General features: G+C 50.5%; 1 protein-coding gene across 1 annotated transcript in view; it reads right to left on the minus strand.

Annotated features, from left to right (window-relative positions):
* Window positions 1-870: 870 nt before the first annotated feature.
* RAB11FIP3 (RAB11 family interacting protein 3 (class II)) overlaps window positions 871-20,399 on the minus strand; it is a 69,136-nt gene continuing 49,607 nt past the window's right edge. Inside the window, exons 4-15 of the mRNA XM_006894856.1 lie at window positions 18,623-18,834; window positions 15,225-15,371; window positions 13,562-13,696; window positions 10,764-10,799; window positions 6,095-6,188; window positions 5,377-5,480; window positions 4,396-4,536; window positions 3,327-3,408; window positions 2,700-2,837; window positions 1,507-1,662; window positions 1,251-1,391; window positions 871-984 (exon numbers count right to left, since the gene is read on the minus strand). Of these exons, the coding sequence (XP_006894918.1) occupies window positions 871-984; window positions 1,251-1,391; window positions 1,507-1,662; window positions 2,700-2,837; window positions 3,327-3,408; window positions 4,396-4,536; window positions 5,377-5,480; window positions 6,095-6,188; window positions 10,764-10,799; window positions 13,562-13,696; window positions 15,225-15,371; window positions 18,623-18,807 (1,473 nt within the window). The 5' untranslated portion in view covers window positions 18,808-18,834. The remainder of the gene's footprint in view (window positions 985-1,250; window positions 1,392-1,506; window positions 1,663-2,699; window positions 2,838-3,326; window positions 3,409-4,395; window positions 4,537-5,376; window positions 5,481-6,094; window positions 6,189-10,763; window positions 10,800-13,561; window positions 13,697-15,224; window positions 15,372-18,622; window positions 18,835-20,399) is intronic.

The raw sequence follows: 20,399 nt of genomic DNA on the forward strand, positions 1-20,399 counted from the left end.
AAGCAACGTCTTAACTGTGAGTGTGGAAGGTGGGCCCCAGGAAGGGGGCAAACATGGAACGCTCACACACACACACACACGCTCGCACACACACACACATGCGATGAGGCGGCCAGCCTGCATGGCTGGTCTCAGTGTGCTGGGACCGCCATCACTCTGTCCTGGTGCTCAGGTTGGGGGTGTGTGGAGTGAGCTTCAACAGCTCTGAGGTGTCAACTCCACTGCTCCTGGAGGGCCACGGTGTGGCCATTTTAGCCCCAGCCTCCTGCAGACTCAGGGAAGGAAATTATGGTGAGACACCCAGAAGAGGAGGAGCTGGGCTTTCCCAGGCAGCATGGAGAATTCACTACAGTGCCTGTCCTGGACCCAGAGGAGGCTCCTAATAGAGCAGAGGGCCTGCTAGGCTCCAGCCCCAGCCATCGAGAGAGCCCCTGAAGGTTATTGCAGCAAAGGGTGCCTTGAGTAGTTCAGGGGATGTCTGTTATTAGTGTCAATAACACTGGTATTGACAGACACCCTAAGGAGCTGAAACGAGAGACCCCTCCCTGACCACCACATCCAGGCTGAGGCTAGGACTGAGCTCATCCAGCATAGGCAGACACCCTGGTGGAGTCCCTGGTGGACCCCATTCTGTTCCCTGATGCACCAAAGCCCCAGGGTGGGCAAATGTGCAAGAGTGGGTCCAACAGGGTGGTAGGGGGCTCGCCCAGTCTGGGACCTGCCCATGGTCTATGCAAAAAGGGGATGCAGCCCCTGGGTGGGCACAAGCCCCAGCACCTCTCTATGAGGCCTCTTGCTCCCATGCCAGCTCTGGGCCATCAACGGCTGGGCAATTGTTCCTGCTGCAGTTGCACGTGCTGTGGCGGTGCCCTACTTCACCTCCAGGATGGATGGGTTGGTCTCCATGATGGCCACGATGATGCGGTCAATGTAGTCCTGCAGGCGGAGGTTAATCTCCTCCTGCTTCTGGATCGCCTCCATGAGCTGCAGGGACAGAGGGAGGTAGGCGCCTGGGTGCAGGAGGGAGGTGAGCACAGGGTGTGTGAGGGGTGAAGCCAGGGCACTGTGAAGATGCCTGAGGCAGGCAAGGGGGATTGTAGCAGGAGTGGAGCCCAGGCAAGTTGGGGAGGCTGGGGGCAGGAATGAGGGAGGAGCCCTGGTACAGGTAGTGAGGGTTGAAGGGGCAGAAATGGGGTGGGTAGGCGGGTAAAGTCCCCTGTGCAGGTAGGGAGGGCTGAGGCTGAGGCTACCTCATCGCGGGAGACAGAGCTGATCTCTGCGGCCAGGGACTCTGAGAAGGCGGTTGAGAAGAGGCTCTTGGCACCCTGGATGCTCAGGTTGATGATCTGCCCATTGAGCTCATCATTCAGCTCCTTGAGACTCCGGTTGTCCTGAAGTATTGGGAGTGTCCATGTCAGTGTGAGCACAATCTGTCCATGGTGCACTCTGTCCCACTCTGCACTGGCTCTCCATGCAGGACACACACATGCAGGGCCACCTGCCTACCTGCTTAAGCCTGCGGACCTCCTGTTCAAGCTCGCTCTCCCGGGTGCGGCTGTGGTACTCCTGCAGGCCAGCACTGTTGCTCCGGCCGCGACGCTGCTCTGCTTCCAGTTTAAATAGCTGAAGATGCTCCAGCTGTTTGCGGAGGTCCTCGATCAGCTGCAGGAGGAAGGGCAGAGTGAAGGGCGAGTATCCAGGGGCAGAGATCCAGGGCACTCAGGTGGTATGGGGCGGGTCATAGAGGCAGTGGGACATGAGGAACACAGAGTGTTGATCTGGGTGTGGGGCTACAGGGGGTGGGGGTGTGTGCAGAATGGTCATGGCAGGACCAGGTATCTGGGACGAGCTCGGCAGGCCTCTCTGGACTGAATCTTGAGTGCAGAGGGGTGAATATCTTTTGTAACACACCCTGTATCCAGCATCTCTGCCTACCACAGTCTGAGACATGCATCCTGGAAAATGGGAGTTTCTAGGAGAAACCAAGTTTCTCCTTAGAGGCTAGGATTTTGAAGCTCTGTCTCACAAACTTTGGGCATGTGGCCAGGAGAAACCAGTCCTTGGAGAAGGATATCATGCTTGGAAGAATGGAAAGACAGTGCACGAGAGAAAGACCCAGGATGAGATGGATTGGTACAGTGACTGGGGAAATGGGGGGTTGATGTACTGGAATTACTGAAACGGGCTCAGGACAGGGCAGGGTTCAGTGCTGCTGTACACTGGGTCACGATGGGTTTCAGGCAACTCAACAGCACATAACAATAACAACAGGCTTTGTCCAGCCAGCTCACACACAAAGGCAGACAGCCTTACTGCTAACGACACATGACATTATGGGCTAGAAACCTGGCAGGGTTCCCATTTAGGGTGAGTGACATAATGACATGATGATGATGATAATGATGAGGGTGCTCCGGGAATCTGGGGGTGTGAGCAGAGATTGCTTAACATTTCCCACTGGCCTGGGTGCCTGTCTAGGGCACTTCTGGCTCAAAATCTCTGAAGCCCACCATGGAGACTCTCATTTGGCCCTTACAATGGCTTCAGAGTCACCAGACACCTCCCCAGGACAAAGGAGTGGACATGAAGAAGGAGTGTGGGGATAAGTGTGGAATGAGTAGTGCTGCAATGAAGGTGGAGGAACAAGGGGCATGGATACAACAGTAGAAGGAACAGAGTTAGCTGACTAGGGAACTCACCTCCTGGGTGGACTCCTTGTCCTTCTGGAATTGGTGCCGCTCTTGACTCAGCCGGTCACCCAGTCTGCGCCGGCCCTCCTGTTCCTCGCTGAGCCGCAGAGTCAGGTCCTCAATCTCATCCACCAGTTTCTGTTTCTCCTATAAAGAAATGAATAACTGACTGTCATGCTGGTGATTCTGACTCAGTGATTCTAAAAGACATCAGGCACAGCTCCATGGGGCATCCCAGGATACAGGTCTTTACTAAGCATATTGGCACATCTTTCTCCTATCAACAGCTGGTAGCTTTGAACCACCAATCTTTTGGTGACTGAGCAGCTTCATGCTTTCCCACGTCAGAACACACCACCCATTTCACCCATTATAGCAGCTGTCTCACCCCAGGGACACAGGCAGTTCTGATCCAATGAAGCATGGCGGCAGGAGAGCCGCAGGAATGTGCACTTGAACTGGGCTTCTCCATAGACCTGGCTGTTCCTGAGCAGAGATCAGGAATAGCACAAAGAAAGGTGGGCACAGAGCCTGCAGGCTCTCTCAGTAGTGAATGCCTGTGCTGATCTGGTCCCACCCACAGAAAAATCCCTACCAGGTACAGCAAGCTGCCCCCTCTCAGAGCACTGGCCTCACCTCCTCCAGGCGCTCAATGCTGGCCTTCAGGCAGGGCGTGCAGGACCGAAGCTCCCCATTCTCCTCATCCAGCTGCTGCAGCCTGGGGCACAGACAAGGCTGATGTCATGCCAAGTAATCCTGGACTCCCTGCTTCTCCAGAGAACTTCACTGAAGAGCTGTCCCACTTTACACCTGCCCTGGTGGCCGTACTCTAACTCCTCAGCCCTCACTTTTCCTTCTGCTTAGCCTGTTCTCCTCCTGCTTCTGCTATTCAATACCAAGAGGGTTGTCACTACTGAGCACCCATGATGATATGCTTCACCCAAGTTCCAGGCCTGAATGGGTTCTGACAACACCTTCTCCTGTCCAGGACCTGCCTCTGTGTGTCCTCAAGACTTCCTTGTTTCTCAGGACCTGGGAGATCATCTGCCCTTTATCTGCACTCCTTGGAGTTATTTACCCACCCCCTAGGTGATGCAGACCCTTCCTTGGGTGATACAGTCCCTGCTCCATGACTCAGTCACACCCCCACTCCGGGAGACAGCTCCAACTTCAGGTGACTCAGTCCCCCGCCCCCATGACTTTTCTGTGACACCCTGAGGAACCTAATGCTGCCTCTGCTTTGTGACAGCAGCACTTGCCCAGTCCTACTGCTGTGCCCCATGCCTGCCTGCTCCCCATAGGTGGGTAGGCACAGGCTACACACAGTCAACACCTTCAAGCACTCTGTCCTGTCTCCTGCTTTAACACCAGCCTATTCCCCAAGAACCTTCTGGAAACTCTGCCTTTTAGGGGTTCACGGCACTCATTACAAAGAGCAAAGACCCCTTCCCAATACAAATACTGTCTCCATCTGCTTTAGGAGCCTCTCAAGGGGCCAAAGGCACAGATGTGTGTGTATGTGTTGCTCTAGCAGTCTGGTCCTGTACATGTGGATGGCTGAGACCACATGTTCAAGAATCCTTGTGTTGGGCAACTGTTTGAGGCTAAGTTTACCCCAGTGGTATGCCTTTTTGGGGGTGGTGTGTGTATGTGTTGCTTTTGCTAACCACACCTCCTCTTTGATTTGAAGGCTCCAGTCACCCACCTGGCCTGCAAGTTCTCGATCTCGATGCTCTTCTCCCGCTCCATGCGGCATAGCAGATCCCTCTGCTTCCGGGCCTCCTCCAGGACCAGTTCACAGGTCCGCAGCTCCTGCTCTTTCAGCTGCTCCTCCAGAGCGTTGGCTCTGCAGAGATAAGAGAGGGCTCAAGGTGAGCACCTGGAGAGCCCCAGGTGAGTGATCATTGGGTGCACTGTAGAGGGAGGCTTAAGGGACACTTGGAGAGGGAAGGGAGGTGTGAGGACACAAGGACACATGGAAGGCAGAGGTGGCTTTCTGCACATGCTCCAACTGTTCCACTGCACCACCCTGAGCGAACCCTGCTGCAGCTGAGAGCAATGGCACAGCAGCAGATGCCATCTTCGTCAGTCCTGAATGAGATCTCATCCCAACCCGGACACATGCCAGACCTGACCCTCAATGCATGCGAGGCCTCTGGAGACACATGGCAAGCGTACTGACTCTGGAAGGGTAAGGATAATGGAGACACAGCCCATGGGATCTGCACTGACTCCTGGGTGCAGAAGACTCTGGGGACACAGCTCCTGAGACTTGCATTAACTCTTGGGAGAGATTCTGAGGACATAGCCTGGGGGAGACTGGTGAGGAGACGCTCTGGGGACACAGCTCATGGGTCCTTTCTGTCTTGGTAGCAGATCAGCAGCCTGTCTTCCTGAAGTGTATGAGGATTTGATGAGATGACAAATAGACCCAGTGAGACAAAGTCCTTGCCCCATGGCCACTGAGTCCATAGTGGGGCCAGGGTGTGGACTAGGCAGCTGGCAAAGAGACCAAGTTCAAAGGGCTCCTAGGAGATGCTACCACAGCTATGCTCACAGCTCAGCTGGAGAATCAAGCAGTAGAGCCTAGTCTTTCGCCACAGCAAACATTATCTTTCCTCACCCGAACATCCAGCTTTCCTCCTCACCTCACGTAAGCCACCAGCCTTCCCCACCTCTCCCTCACCTGTGCACGAGCTGCAGGTTCTCTTGCCGCAGGCGGCTGTGCTGTTCTCCGTTAGCCATGCTGTCCTTCTCCAGCTCTAACACCCGCTTCTCCAGGAAGACAACCTGTGAACATGCCACTGGCTTGAGAAGCAGCTGAAATTTAGAGGCCCATGCCTTCCAGGAACATGCTTTCCATGAGAACAGAGACCTGCACAGACCCAGCTTGCTCTTGGAGTTGTCCCACCCACTTGCCTGCTCGTGGTCTTCAGAGCAGATGTAGAGGTCACTGGGGCCCTAAGGTCTAGGGTAGGCTTTAGGAGTATTTCTGACCCACAGCCCCAGGATAGCCCATATGCCCAAGATGCAGGGATAGAATGGCTTTGAGTCCTGCTTCTTCCTTCCTCCCTAGAGGTACAGACATTGTCACAGGTGAGGGGAAGGCAAAAGTGAGGAGAAGAACTCTTAGCCTTTAGGGCCAGAGAAAGTTGAGGAGTTAGAGCAGAAGATGAGGATGGGACAGCAGAAGGTGATAAGGGAAAAGGAAGAGATGAGGGAAGAAAAGGAGAACAGGAGACAAGAGAAGGTGAGGAGGGGGACAAGAGGAGTAAGCAGGGAATGGGAACAGCAGTAGGTAAAGAAGAAAGAAGGGATAGCAGGCAGTGAAGAGAAGGACCAGGAGGTAAGAAAAGGCCAGTTGGAGGTGAGATGAAGGCCATCCCAGCCACCTGGTGCCCCACCTTGTCAGCGATGGCCTCCTCGATGCCCTCCACGGGGTCGGGGAGTGGGTCCTCCAGGGCTTCCATGGTCAGGGCCCCCGACTGGTGCAGGTGCCTGAAGACAAGACACAGGAGTCGTCCAATGAACAAGAAGAGGAGGGAGAGATGAGAGCAGAGCACAGTGCACAGGAGTGAGGCGGCTGCTGCTGCTTGAAGACCTCGCTCTCTCAAGGGCAGCATGGGCTCCTGAGGACGCCTGTACCGGAGTCCTCCCAGGGTGCTCTTTGGAGTGAAAGGGAACCCTGATCTCATCTAGGGCCAGGCTCTCAAGATAAAGTACTTTGTACTCTATGACAATAAAAATATGTGGAGCAAACACAGGAGCTCTCAGCTACTGCTTAAATTGAGTATCAAATATAACTGATACACAGTCAATAATCAGTTGATTGAGACCTTCTAAATAGTAAGCCATTATGTAATTAAAAATAATTCTCAAGAAGAGTGAGAAAACATACAGATTGGGGGGGGGGAAATATTTGTTAATGACATACTTGATAAAGACTCACCTCTCTAAAATTTCGAGGAACTCCAACACCACAACCAGAAAAAGAAAAATAACTCACGCCAAAATGGGCAGAGGACATGAATAGATACTTCACCACAGATGGCATTCAGATGGTCAACAAATATGAAGAAATGCCCGGGATCACTAGCTATCAGATGCAAAGTAAAACTGTAGTGGGCTGTCATGTGATTCTAGTAACAATACAACATAAACAACCAATGATGGCGAGGATGTACGGAGACTAGAACCTTAATTCACTGTTGGTGGGAATATAAAATGGTGCACCCACTCTGGAAAGCAGTTTGGAACAGGACCGTTTGATCCAACAATCTAAATACTGGGTGTATTATCCTAAAGAAATAAGAGCTGTGATGGGAACAGATACATCTACATTTATCACAACAAAATTAATGCTGTTGGAAACATCCCAAGTGCTTATCAACAGAAAGGCTAAAGGAGCAGTGTGGCATTCACACAATGGAGCGTTGTGTATCACTACAAACAATCAAGAATTAACAAAATACCCCTTTTCTTTCCTTGGAGAGTGACCCATTCCTCTCTGTAACAAACTTTCTTTTCCTTTCTCTAGTAAACTGCTTTTACGTAAAAAAATAAAAAGAACAAACAAAATATTGCATAAGGTATGTCAGTTATGAAAGGGCAATTATGGCACAAGACCACGAATGTGAAAACTAAGCAATGGTTTAAATCTGTAGAAAAGTCAATCTTGGAGGGCTAACACAGATGAGAATTAAAGGAGAAGGGAAGAGAAAATCTTAAAAAAACGTTTTTGTGCAAGTGTATATAAAAAATAGATAAACATTATACACATTTCTTTTTTAAAAGAGTATACCTCCCTAATATCTATCGTTTAGCTAGAAATTGAAGGGAGAGTATGAGGAGGAATCTGACACTGGCTATCCTAAGATAGAGGCCAGTGACCATGAGCACAGACTTACCACCAGGGACCTCCGTCACACTTCCCAGGAATGTCCCAAGCCTGTTCTTTACAGCACTCAACTGTCCTGGGGAGCCACACCCTGGAGCCCAGCATGCCTGTCCGAGCCTGCTACCACAGCAGCTCCACCGTCAAGTCTTGTCCATGGGTTCCCAGCTCTGTGACTGACAGCAGTGGGAGAGAAGGAAGTGGACAGACTCTGGTCCTGGTGGAAACTCTAGGTCCCTCATCACGGATTCCACACAGGGGCACCCCTCATCATGGGCTTTAGGCAGGGACACCCCACAGGGCTCACCTGCTTCCATCCTAAGATGTGAACAGCCTGGGCAGGTGCTCAAGAAGCACAGCTGCCAAGTGACCCTGTCATTCTGGAAACATTCATTTGCCTCTGGTTCACCCAGGGCACTGCAGACACCCAAATGATACACCTGCTGAGGAGGGAAGGGAAGTGATGCTCAGAGCTGCTACCCAGCAAAGAGAAAGAGAGCTGCTGGCAGGAACCTGACTGGGCTGTGCACATCAGCAGCTCTGTGAGGATCTGGAAAGGGCAAATCCTACACTGCACACATGGATTATGTTCTCACAGGTCCTGACAGGCTGAATCCTACACATATGGACATTTTCAGAAGACCAAGAGCGAGTACGTTAGATTTCTCTTTTAACTTCAGCACTGACTCAGCTTAAGCATTTTCTAAATTATTTTCCCTCTCACCCTGAAGCATTTTAAGGGAGGAAAAAAGATGGCGTTTGCCACGGCCGGGTCAGAGTCTAGTAAGTACTCCAGATGGTGGATCCTGAGCACATCCTCTGGAACTTCCTTGCAATGGGGGCCTCAAGTGTGTCACGGGTGGGCACAGGGAACCTCCCCTGAGACTGTGGAGCCCTGAGTGTCACGGGAGAAAGATGAGGATGTCAGCTGGTCCCAGAAGGTAGAACAACTGAAACCCTTTCTTCCGGTTGTTACATGTACTTTCCCAGCTTACATCTCCACTGGCTCTCAAATAAGCCCTAGATTCCAAGAAGGCAAGGTCTGGGCCTCCTGACTATAGAGTCAGGGTATGGGGACAGGAAAGACACATTATATCTAAGTCAGTGTGCCAGGCCCCACCAAGTCCTTATATCTCATCTGTACAGCAAAACAGGTCTGGGAGCGTGGTGCGCACGCAGAGACACATGACTCCAGATCCCATGATCAGCTGTAAGGTGCCCACCCTCAGGGGGTGACAGCCTGAATGTATGTGGAGACATATTGGGACAGAGGTGCAAGGGGCTGCCTGGTACCCACCAAGCTGACATGGTCGCAAAAAATAAAAATATGAAAGAATATGAACAAAGAAATGACTCAAGATGTCTTCTGTAACTGAGGGACATGAGCATCCAAATGGAAATAATATGGTTTTTGTTCTGCTCAAAATGTCTAGAAAAAAAATTACTCACAAGAATCCCACCTGAACCCTAAGAGCATCAGGTGGGAAAGTGTCACAGAGGACCAGGTACAAGAGAGCATGACAAGGGAGCTCTGGTGGCCTAGTGGCAAGAAGCTCCGCTGCAATCCCAGAGGAGTGCGGTTCAAATCCACCAGATGCTCTTCCAGAGAAGGAGGGACAATCTCCTCTGTACCAGTAAGATCTGATTTGACGGCACACACACACAAAATAATAATTTTAAAAAATTTGTTGTTGTTCTTATGTGCCATCGAATCGCCTGCGACCCATAACGACCCTATGTACAAGAGCTCTATACATTCTTCTATCCTGTGCCAACCTAGCCATCTCAAATGCACTTATTCCCACTTCTCCAGTCACAGAATCGATCCATCTCATCAAAGGTCTTCCTCTCCTTTGCCGCCCCTCCACTCTACCAAACGTGATGTCCCTCTCCAAGGAAAAAAAAAAGAGCATGACACCTCTCAGCAGAACCCTGAGTGAAAAGATAACAAGGAGAGATCTGGAGATCATGGTCCTGAGCCACCCTTCAGGCCTGGAACTCACTATTGATGCAACTCCAGCTAAACAGGAGACAGGCCCAAAAGGTGATCAGCAATACCTGAGAAAAATACACTCCCTTGTGTCATTAAAGGGCAGCATCTGCCCAGAGGGAAAGCGGGAAGACTGGAAGGGACAAGAAAGAAGGATGAACAGGCAGAGGAAACACAGGAGGAAAAGGGAAGAACACTGTCACATTGTAATCACTGTCACGAAACAACATGGGTATAAATTGTTGGAATAAAAAACAGGCTTGTCACAACAAAAAGTTATTTTTAAAAAATCCTCAAGGAAATTTATTTTCAACTTGGAGTTCGACCCCTAGCCCTACCTGAAAGAGTGCGATAACTGAGTTTTGAACAAGAAAGTTTCCTGCACTGCTTTTCTCAGGAAGCTTTATGAAGAGGACAAGAGGACACGGAGCTGACTGAGCAGTAAGGAGATCAAGGATCACAGCACACAGCTGAAAGGGCAGGGTCCTCAGTGCAGAGCTGAGGGAGTCCGACCAAGATAGTGGGGCAGGAGCTCAGAGAAAGCGAGAGTGTGCTACACTGCCTCAGAAAAGCTTACTGAATGGGCAGCAGAGGGGAGTGCCATCGTACCGGAAGAAAAGGCAGACAAATATATGATGCCTCCTTCAGTTTGTTCAGTAGGAGGAAGCACCTCCTCAAGTGTCATGAGAGGTCTGCTGTCAGGCATCCCTTCACCCTCACAAAAGCAGTGTTGGCTGGCAAGGACCACTTGGGCAGAAAAAGCACAGTGAGGTAGCTCCAGCTGGCAGTGGCTCTATGAGCCAGGCCGTGCTGAGTGATCTGCTGAGCCCATCCAGAGTCTTTGTGGATACCAGTCCTCTGATCATGGTGGGCTTTGTGGACAATGGTCCTCTGTGGACACTGGTCCTCTGGGCTGCAGCAAAGACCCAGTAATGCAGGGTATGTGATTCTTTTAAACTACACATCCTGCCAGATACAGGTCTCAAACCCACCACTCTGAGTACTTCTTTCATTACTGGGCCCTTTTAATTATTTAACCATGAAAAATCTTAAGCCATGAAAAATAACCAACAGAAGTTTTCCTAAATACCTTTGAAAGAATTCTTTTCAAAAGCTCTTGAAAAAGACCCTGATGAATAATACGTTTTAGAAGAACATTTTAAAATAAATAATAAAGCACTTTGCCTACCTTGCAACCTTCTTGCTGGAGAGGCGCTTTGTCGGGCTGTGTAGAAATCAAAATAAACAGGAAAACTGTGTCACAGAACAGGCAGAGGAGTGCGGGAGGAAACAGGAAATTCAGGCTGAAGAGATATGGCTAGGCTGTCCTTCCAACGGTACACACAGGCATGCAGCCCGTCCCCCAGGCAAGCCCCGCATAGACACCCTAATAGCAAAGCATGTGAGGGAAGGAGCATTCAAGGCTCGTGCAGGTCTCCTGGTCACTCATATCCCAACCCCAGTGATACCTGCAGAACTAAGTCGGGCTGGTCAATGCCATATCCCAACCTAAAATAATGTGCTGCCTCTCACACACTCAGCCAGCAGAGGGCTGACCTTAACCTGGCTGGTTCTCGCTTAGGAGCTGGGATCTGGCCAGGCGTCTCCAGCAGAGGGAAGCCAGAATTATTTGAGTTTTCATGTCTGACATTCTGTCATAAAATAAGCCTCTAAAGACACTCCATCTCCCAGGATACAGGTTACACTGCCTGAGGCCATAAGGAGGTTCTCCACCCCTCTAAATTGCTCAGTACAAATACAGGTGACGTTGGGGAGAACAGTGCTGGTTTGCATTCACTGGCTCTGTCTCAAGTATACCCCTTTGCCGCCTCTGTAAGGATAGATTTGGGCCCTTCATGTGCCCGTGTGATGTCATTTCTTGTCAGTAGAGGGTGTTGAAGAGACTATGAAGAAGGAAGGCTCACTTCCTTTTTCTGGGGTCAGCTGGTGAGGCTTCCCAGATGGTGAGCACCCTCTCCTCAGGTGGAATTATAGTTGTGTGCCTCTCAGTGAACAGCTTTCCCCATAACCCAGAGTGGTCCATGAGTATGGCACATGGTTGACTGTCACTCAGCTGAGGCTACACCCCCTTTTCCAGCAAGCTCCGTAGGTGAGGAAGCCCTGCAAGGGGCAGCTGCTCTTGAATTCTTTGCACTCCTTTCCTGACTAGCCAGTGCTTCCTTCCTCGATCCTGAGAGGGATTTCAATCTGGTGTGATCCCCTCTCCTGACATACTGAGTGATATGTGGTCTGTCACATGAAGCTCAGTCCATCCTGAAGACACTAGCCCTGTTCTATCCACTGTCAGCCCTCAGGGATGGCTGGCTCTGTAATCTGAGTAGGTGGCTCTGTAATCTGAAACCGTACTTCCAGGTGAGTGGTATTCATGTCCACAAGACATGGTATTCATGCCCACAATGTCCTCAGTGCCTGTGTGCTGAGATTCACAGGGCAGACGAGGTGGAGGTGTATGACACCAGTGCTTCCAGGCTTGGTTTGGATAGGGTCACCTTGTTTCCAGTTACAAAATGTACACAGTGAGGCTATTCCAAGGCCGGCGCAAGCAAGACTAGATGCTCTTCAACTGAGCAGCAGGGCACTTTCTGACTATGATAACCCATGGTCAGAGTCTAGCACAAAGGGCTCTGACTAGACAGGGGCCTCGGGCACTTCCTGGATGCATGTGGCCTCATCTTCATTCTCAGTTCCACAAAGCTAGACACTAATGACGTCATCAAGAAGAGTTATTTTGCTGACAGAGATGAGGTATAAAAGCACATCTGTACACTGTCATGCTCAGCAAGGGTAAGTCTGTTCAAGGAAGAACCAGCAGCCCCTTACCAGCCAGGCTGGGTGGCTTCAGTAGAGATGCCCATGTAGCAGAAGATCCCCTCCTCAGAGAGGACTGACCCATGGAGATTCACTGCCGGGATTCCATCAGCTCTCCCTGGTGAGGGCTCAGCTCTCCTCCCAAGCATGTGGCGATCCTCCATCCACCATAAAGTGCTCCTCTGTCCTTTCCCCTGAGCACTCCCAGGCCCCCTCCTCACCCCAAGGCCAGGCTCCATCCATCCTCTCCAACCTGAGGCTTTTATCTGGAGGTACTGTAGGCACCTCATCATTAAGAAAGAATTGGGTACAGGGAGCTGATGGAGGACATGTCAGATGTTCTGGAACTGGACAAATACGAAGATGGCAGACCCAAGGTTGCCAGAGCAAACAGCTAGGAAGACTTACTTGGCAGGGCTGAGACTGGAGGCCTGCTGGGGGAGGGCGAGGACAGCTCCTCCATCTAATAGTGTTTAGAGGAATCCAGCACGTACGGAAACCACTGAGGGGACCAGCTCCCACCTCTTATGTTCCTTAGGTCTGTCAGCCCCACAAGGCCACCTCCCTGTGACCTGCAGAACACAGCCAATTGTGTGGGGCTAACTCTGCAGCACCCATCGATCACCTAGGCTCTTCAGGGTGGCCTTCAGTGCACTCAGTGGAACTGCCATTACCCATAGGTCTGCAGCAGGAGTGTGATGTCAAGTAGACAGTGGAGTTGCTTCCCCTTGGAGCCTCTTATGGTACCAGACATCGAGTGGGGAGGCGGGTTGGGGCCACACCCTGCCTAGAGCCCTCTTCAGGGTTCATCCTGGAGAAAAGTGGGTCTAAGCATCCTGACACTACCACCTGGGGAAGGAGGGCCCGCCAACTCACACAGGTGTTTCCCAGAGCCGACTACAAACCACATGCTCGTTTCTTGCACAGGACACTCTCAGCCTTGTCTGCACAGTGGGGTCTCTAAAGACAGAGACCAGGAGGTTAAAGATAGCTTCCTGGTTGAAGACGGCTTTCCCCACGTGAGCACACAGGCCACATGCACAGGCACAGGATGAGGGAGCAAGGAGCAAGAGCAGGGACTGTCATGCAGCTTCTACCAGCCGAGCCAGGCAAGGGCTCTGTGCCTGGGGATGCATCAGCCCAGGCCAGGCTGGTTACCTATTCATCTCAAGATCAAGCAGGCGGGCAGAGAGGTCCTCAAGGCGGTTGATTTGTTTGTGGCACTGGCTACAGTAAAACTCAAAGGCTTCATCAGTGAGGATGCTGTGCAGCTTGGACGCAAGTGGGTCGGAGCTGGAGAGATGAGAAGTCAGTTCAGGTGAGATCAGGGCCCACCAGGACTGAGACCTCCACCAGGGCTGTATGTTCAGGCCAAGTGGCAGCACATTGGAATGAGGTGTTGTGCCCTGATGGCTCCAACTCCCAGGCTGTGCTCACCCCTTGGCCAAGGAGGACAATGTAGTATTGAGTGGTGGAGGCTCAGCATACCCCAGGTCCATTCTGGTTAGGTGCTTTTAGAAAGTGCTGGTTTCAAGAAGGGATGTGATGAAACATACACAATTGGTTGTGTTACCATGAGGCTGCAAGTGGGAACAGGGGACAAGAGGTCCTGCAGTCCCGTAAGTATGTACATGAAAGTGGTAAGAGAGGACACAAGACTGCTAGTGCCACTGTGAGGGTAGGGGCAAAGGACACAGGTTCTGTAGCCCTGCCTCAGTGTCACTATGAATGTGAGGACAGGTGACATGACATGACACCAGGTCCTGTGGTGGTGTTTCAATGTCACCATGAAGACAGGAGGACCACCACATCTTGTATTTAAGTCCCAGAGTCACTGTGAGTGTAGGGGTCATGTAGGAAAGCTGAGGGTTGACATCTGGCTTCTCTGGTGGGCAGGACAAATCTTCAAGGATTCACAAGAGGATCTGGAAACACAGGGCACTGTCTGGACACTGGGGCTGTCCCTAACAGGAATGAAAAGGACATTCATTCACTGCTATTACCAAAAAATGAAGAACTGAAGAAATTGGGAGCAGAGGGGAGAGGCTGCCACAGTGCACAGTTGTAGGTCACATAAGACCTCACCTAAGCCTGCAGAAGTCATCTGGGGGTTGAGGACAGCTCAGAGCTCCAGACTCAGGATCTAAGGAGCTCTGATGGCACAGCAGTTAGGCACAGGGTGAAAGTTTGGTGGTTTAGACCCATCAGTCATTCTTTGGGAGAAAGATAAGGGAGTGTGGTTCTGTAAACACCACAGCTTTGGAGACTCTAAGAGGCAGTTCTCTGTCCTACAAGGACACTGTGAGGCAGAATCAACTAGACAGAAATAGGTCTGACTTGGTGAGACAACCCTGATAAGAAGCAATGGAGACAGTCTTGAGTACCTGACTGCTAACTAAAGGGTTGACTGTTCAAACTCACCAGTAAGTTCCAAAGGAGAAACATGTGCTTGCTGTTGACATCCTCAGCTTTGCCCTATCCTAAGGGATTGCTGTGCGTGGGAAGTGACAGCAGCCCTAGAGAGGGCAGGAGAGCCCCATGTGAGCATGAATGCCTCCTGCTTCAGCTCAGACCCAGGGGAGTGTCTTGAAGCTACAGCCTCCCTCAGGGTTGTTAGGGCCTAGAACATGACTACACTCAGTGGTTTTTGGGGGACACACTGCTGAGCAGCACCTCTACTTGGTGTGATTTCACAAACCTGGACCGTGACTCATTTATTGATCAGATAAAGCTGGATTCTTTTTAATGATTTATGATCCCAAAGGGGACCTGTGGCCCCTAGGACATGTGGAAAGGAGATGAGAGGATGAGGGATCTTTACCTGGGGGTGAGCAAGGCAGGGCTGCAGCCATCCTCCCCTTGGCAGAGTGCCTCTGGGGACAGCCCGCCCTCGCTGCCCTCGCCGTAGTCCTCAAAATGCTCTTCGCCACCAATCACTGTGACAATGGGTGGACTGTGTGGGTGGGGTCTGCATGGGCAAACAAGAGAGACCACAGTGACTTGGGGTTTGAATAAGAGGCTGGCATCAAGTGCTCTCAAAGAAATGGCTGCTAGAAACAAAGGTGTACTGATGTCCTTTTTTTCTGCCTTCATAGAAAAAAAAGGGCATGTGAAATAGAAGCTGGGTGCTGACACCTCTTTACCTATAAAGTCTCTGAATCTGTGTATATCCATCTGTTCCCATATCTCCATGTCTGTCAGCAAAACTGCCAAGATCTGAAGGTCTCATGGCTATAGCATCAGATGCAAGGGAGGAGACATAAGTCCCTGACCAGGTAATCACACCAGGTCTCTGTATGAGGGGCTTCTGGTCCTCAAAGCTGCTAGTCAAAGAGCATGGGGAGATACAAGCTCAAATCCACCATGGTAAAGGATGACTAGCTCACAGAACTTCCCATGCCTGTTTTATTTCAGACAAGGGGCCTGATCATGGAGATTGAGGGGTTCCAACCATGTACCTCTGACAGGAGGATGCCCTTTCTCATCCTGTTTCCTTTGTGAAATAGAGCAGTAGGACTAGAGACCACAAAGAGACCTCAGAGTGACCATAGCACCCAGGCAGAGACACTCACTGAATGGCTGACCACTGAATGGTGGCTACCACCACAACCAATTGGCCACCAAGGGGATCTTGGTATTTAAAACCATCTGGCTATCCTGTCTATCATGTCCACACACTGCAGTCAGCACAACCCAGAGATTATGGCGATCATATCCTAGAGACCGCAGCCATGATACCTCAGATAATGCGGTCATGACATTCACAGACTGTGGCCATCACAGTCCAGAGACTGTGGTCATCACATGCCAGAGACTGCAGTCATCACACCTCAGAGAGTATGGCCATAACATCTCAGATAATTTGGTCATCACACCTCAGAGACTATGATCATCACACCTCAGAGACTATGGCCATCACATGCCAGAGACCACGTTCATCACACCTCAGAGACAACAGCTGTCACATTCAGATAACTTGGTCATCACACCTCAGAGACCATGGTCATCACATCCACAGACTGGCCATCATAGCCCAGAGACTGGCCATTGCATGCCAGAGATTACAGACATCACAACTCAGAGACCATTGCCATCACATCTCAGATAACTTGGTTATAACACCTCAGAAACTATGGCCATCACATGCCAGAGACTGCAGCCATCACACCTTAGAGATTGTGGTCATCACACCTCAGAGATCACGGTAACACACACCAGAGACTGCAGACATTTCACCTCAAGAGACTACAGCCATCACACCTCAGAAAACTTGGTCATCATACCTCAGAGACCAGTCATCACACCTCAGAGACTGTAGCCATCACACCTTAGAGATCGTGGTCATCACACCTCAGAGACTGCGGACATCATATCCACAGACTGTGGCCATCACATCTCTGATAACTTGGTCATCACATCTCAGAGACTGCAGTCATCACACCTAAGAGACTGTGACTATTACACCTCAGAGACTGTGGCCATCACATCCCAGAGAACAAAACTATCATACCTAAGGAATTGCAACCATCACACCTACAAGACTGCAGCCATTACACCTCAGAGACTGCAGCCATCACACCTCAGAGATTCTGGCCATCATATCCCAGAGTTTGCTCCCTACAGGATGTCTCTCCACCTGTGATCCCTGCTCTGGACATCCTCCCAAAAGGCAGTTTCTTATGTCTGAATGAGGTCACAGGTAGAAATGTCCCTACAGTCACTCATATAGTCCTAGAGAACTCTGTTCACACAAGCAAATTCAGAGACAAACACTCGTTGAGATGCCTGAAGCCAGGGTATAAGACACTGCCTGATTTCAAGGCCACTGACTACTCACTTGACAAAGGGCAATTATTTTACATGTCAATCTCATATCAATTAAAAAGAGGCAGCTGACAAGAGGAAATAGAGACCTCAGGCCTGACAGACACCTTTGAAACCCCCTGACAGTGAGGAAGGAAAAGGCTATCTGGAACACACCCCTGGAGTACCTGGAGGGAGACTGGTTATCTGGGAATTAATTTAACCACCAGTGGTGGAGGGACAATGTAGGAAAGGAAGATCGTGAATGAGATGACTGACATAGTAATTGAGGCAATAGGGGTTAAGTGTATCAGAGTCAGTGAGACTGGCTCAAGACAGGGCAGGGTTCAGAGCTGTTGTACATAGAACGCTGTGAGTTGCACACAACTCAATGGCACATAACAACAACAACGAGTGGAAAAACCCTAAAGAACAAGACTCTTCTGTTTGGAGATGCAGACATCCCTGAAGAAAACCAGGTCCAAGTTCAGCATGTCAGCAGCTGCTCTAAAGGGAAGTACACTCATCAACAAGAACAATGAAGCACTCAACCTGCATGCCTTCCCTGAAAGGTTAGTGGTGACGCCCACAGATGTGCTCCCAAGGATGGGTCAGCCCACCACAGTGACTATATATATATAGGAGTAGCTTCACCCATAAGTCATCAGGCTAACCAACAGTCAGGGAAATTAAAAGGCTATGGCCCCAAATGGAACACAGCTTTGATGAGTCTCACAAGTATGGTGTATGTGAAACTGTCAGATGTGAGTGGACACAAGGCCCCACTCATTGGCCAGAGTCCTTGGGCAGGGAATGGGACCACGGGAACCAGGACACCTGGAAGGACCATAGGCTGCAAGCAGCTGCGCCTCAACTTGGTCTTGGTCTTAACAATCACTGTGACTCAATCCTGAGACATGTCAGTAAAACACAGTGACAACTCTGCCAGAGCCAGCTGGAAAATGGAATCGTGAAATAAGCAAAAGAAATGGAAGTGTATTCCCACAGGCATAGCTGGATCCCTTGTCCAGGTCCTTCCAATGGATCTCACACTGGAGCCTGAGAGTGCTGGAAGAAGATGTGGTACAAAGACACTGCTGGAAGACATTCCAGATGCTGTCATCTGCTGAAAGACATGATCAGTCTCCCTTTCACCCAAGGAAGAACAAGCAGTACTCCTGGGCAGGTGGCATGGGCCAGTACCTCAGGCATGGGAAGAGCTCTAAATGGCCCTCTGGCTGAGCCTCTAGGAAGAAGTTTGATGTCCCAGCTACACATCTCTGTGTACCCCTCCTCCCCACATGGCCACACACCACACTGAGGACAGCACCTAGTACTTTCTCCCTCTCCACCGTACCCCATCCCCCCCTACTACATGCACACACTATGCCCACCCTGAATAACCACAGGACAGACCTGCCAGGCAGCAGCAGCAAGGCACCAGGGTCAGGCTCCTCCATGGCGTCCAGGCACTCGGAGGGCACAGCTGAGCCACCTGCGCTGTCAGCATCGGCCTCATGCTGCAGCTCAGGATGCACCAGGGTGCTGGTGTCCTCGTCTGTGAAGGTCTCACATTCACTGTAGGTACTTTCAGAGCCCATGTATGCACTGTCTGTCACCTCTGTGGCCTAGGGAGAGGGAGGCAGTGGAGCACTGTGGTCAGTAACAGCCTTGGGGTGCCTAAAAGGTGCATGTGAGTGGGCTATGTAGGCACTGGCACACAGGAAGCATTCCTCTAAAAAGAGATATATCTTAGGCAGAAGTGCTAGCACCAGACACACACGTGTACACTCGCTTCATTCATTCATACACACACACATACACACATACATACACGACATTCAACATTCAGATCCACTTCATCATCCTCTTAGGATGTGGAGATATTTGGTGTCTGATACAGCTGGGGCTTTAAAGACAACCCACAGGTCTGACATAAAAATGACAACCCAAGTCACAGATCTCTCCACGTCCTGAAGAGCTAAAGGTCTAGCTCCCCCTGGACACATGTGTCCAAGGGCCTGGCACCAGACTCACACCTGCCAACAATGAGAATCTGCGGACTGTATCAATTACACAGACCACCTTCAATTTGTGACCTCTACTTAATGAAAACACAACAGCAGGTTTAGAACAGTAAACTTCATACACTAAAAAGGTTCAGTGGCAGACAATCTTCCTCAAGTAAGCTTCTGACTGGATGGAGAGGTATGTGGGCTCTGAACTGGGTCTCTCCAGAAGTGAACAGTGTGGGCCAGACATACTGCAGCCACAGGAGCCACACTGACCACTTACTACCAGGCACGTTCTAAGGGCCAGCCAAGCCAACAGGAGCTCTGGGGGCCAAGAAGACTCTAGCTCCAACCCTGGTCACTTCGTGCACTTGCTTCCAGTTACCACATGTGTAAAGAAGGGTTACAAGTGCCAACACCTCACCAAGGGACAACAGGGACATCATGGGCATCTAAAATCCCTGGGCACTTGTGAAATGCAGGGCAAGCATTAGGGAAAGTGGGAAGTCCTTTTGGGGCCAGGAATGAAGCAGGCTGACATGGAATGCATCTGCTCCAGGTGCTCTGCCAACTTCACCCTCAAGAGTCACCCACTGGTCTTACAATGTCATTTGTGAGAAAGCAGCCAATTCAAGTTTCTCTCTATATATATCAAACTGACCATAGCAACTCCAAAGACCAGAGAGGAAATGTAGTGGCAGCTAGCTTATGTGAACGGAGGAGGAACAGCTCAGAAAATGGGGGTGAGGATGGCAGCCACCATCAACATTACTTAACACTTGAATAGAACACTGTTGATGTCAATAACTTTTTTATTAATTTAGTTTGTTTATTTTTCATTTCAATGAACATCTACAGAGATTTTGGAATTCCATTCATTCATTGTTATGTCAACAACTATTAAAAGCAGTCATATGGAAGCCCAAACTGGTGAAACTGTTTTAAGACACCATTGGCTATTCACTGACCACGCAGAGCCACTGCTGCCAGGAGGAGGAAAGACAGGCCAGGAGAACACGCAGCCCCACTGTCTGAGTCTGGGACACAGATGATACATGAGAACATCCTGAATGGACTGTTATCACTCTCACGACACTTACTTTCAAAGACCAGGGCCACCAAGAGCACAAAGCCCACCCTCCTCACTACACGACTGGCCTGGTAAGGACTCCATCAAGGGT

Source organism: Elephantulus edwardii, unplaced genomic scaffold (genome assembly GCF_000299155.1).
Source record: "Elephantulus edwardii isolate Elephantulus edwardi_28Jun2011 unplaced genomic scaffold, EleEdw1.0 scaffold00151, whole genome shotgun sequence".
Classification (NCBI taxonomy): domain Eukaryota; kingdom Metazoa; phylum Chordata; class Mammalia; order Macroscelidea; family Macroscelididae; genus Elephantulus; species Elephantulus edwardii.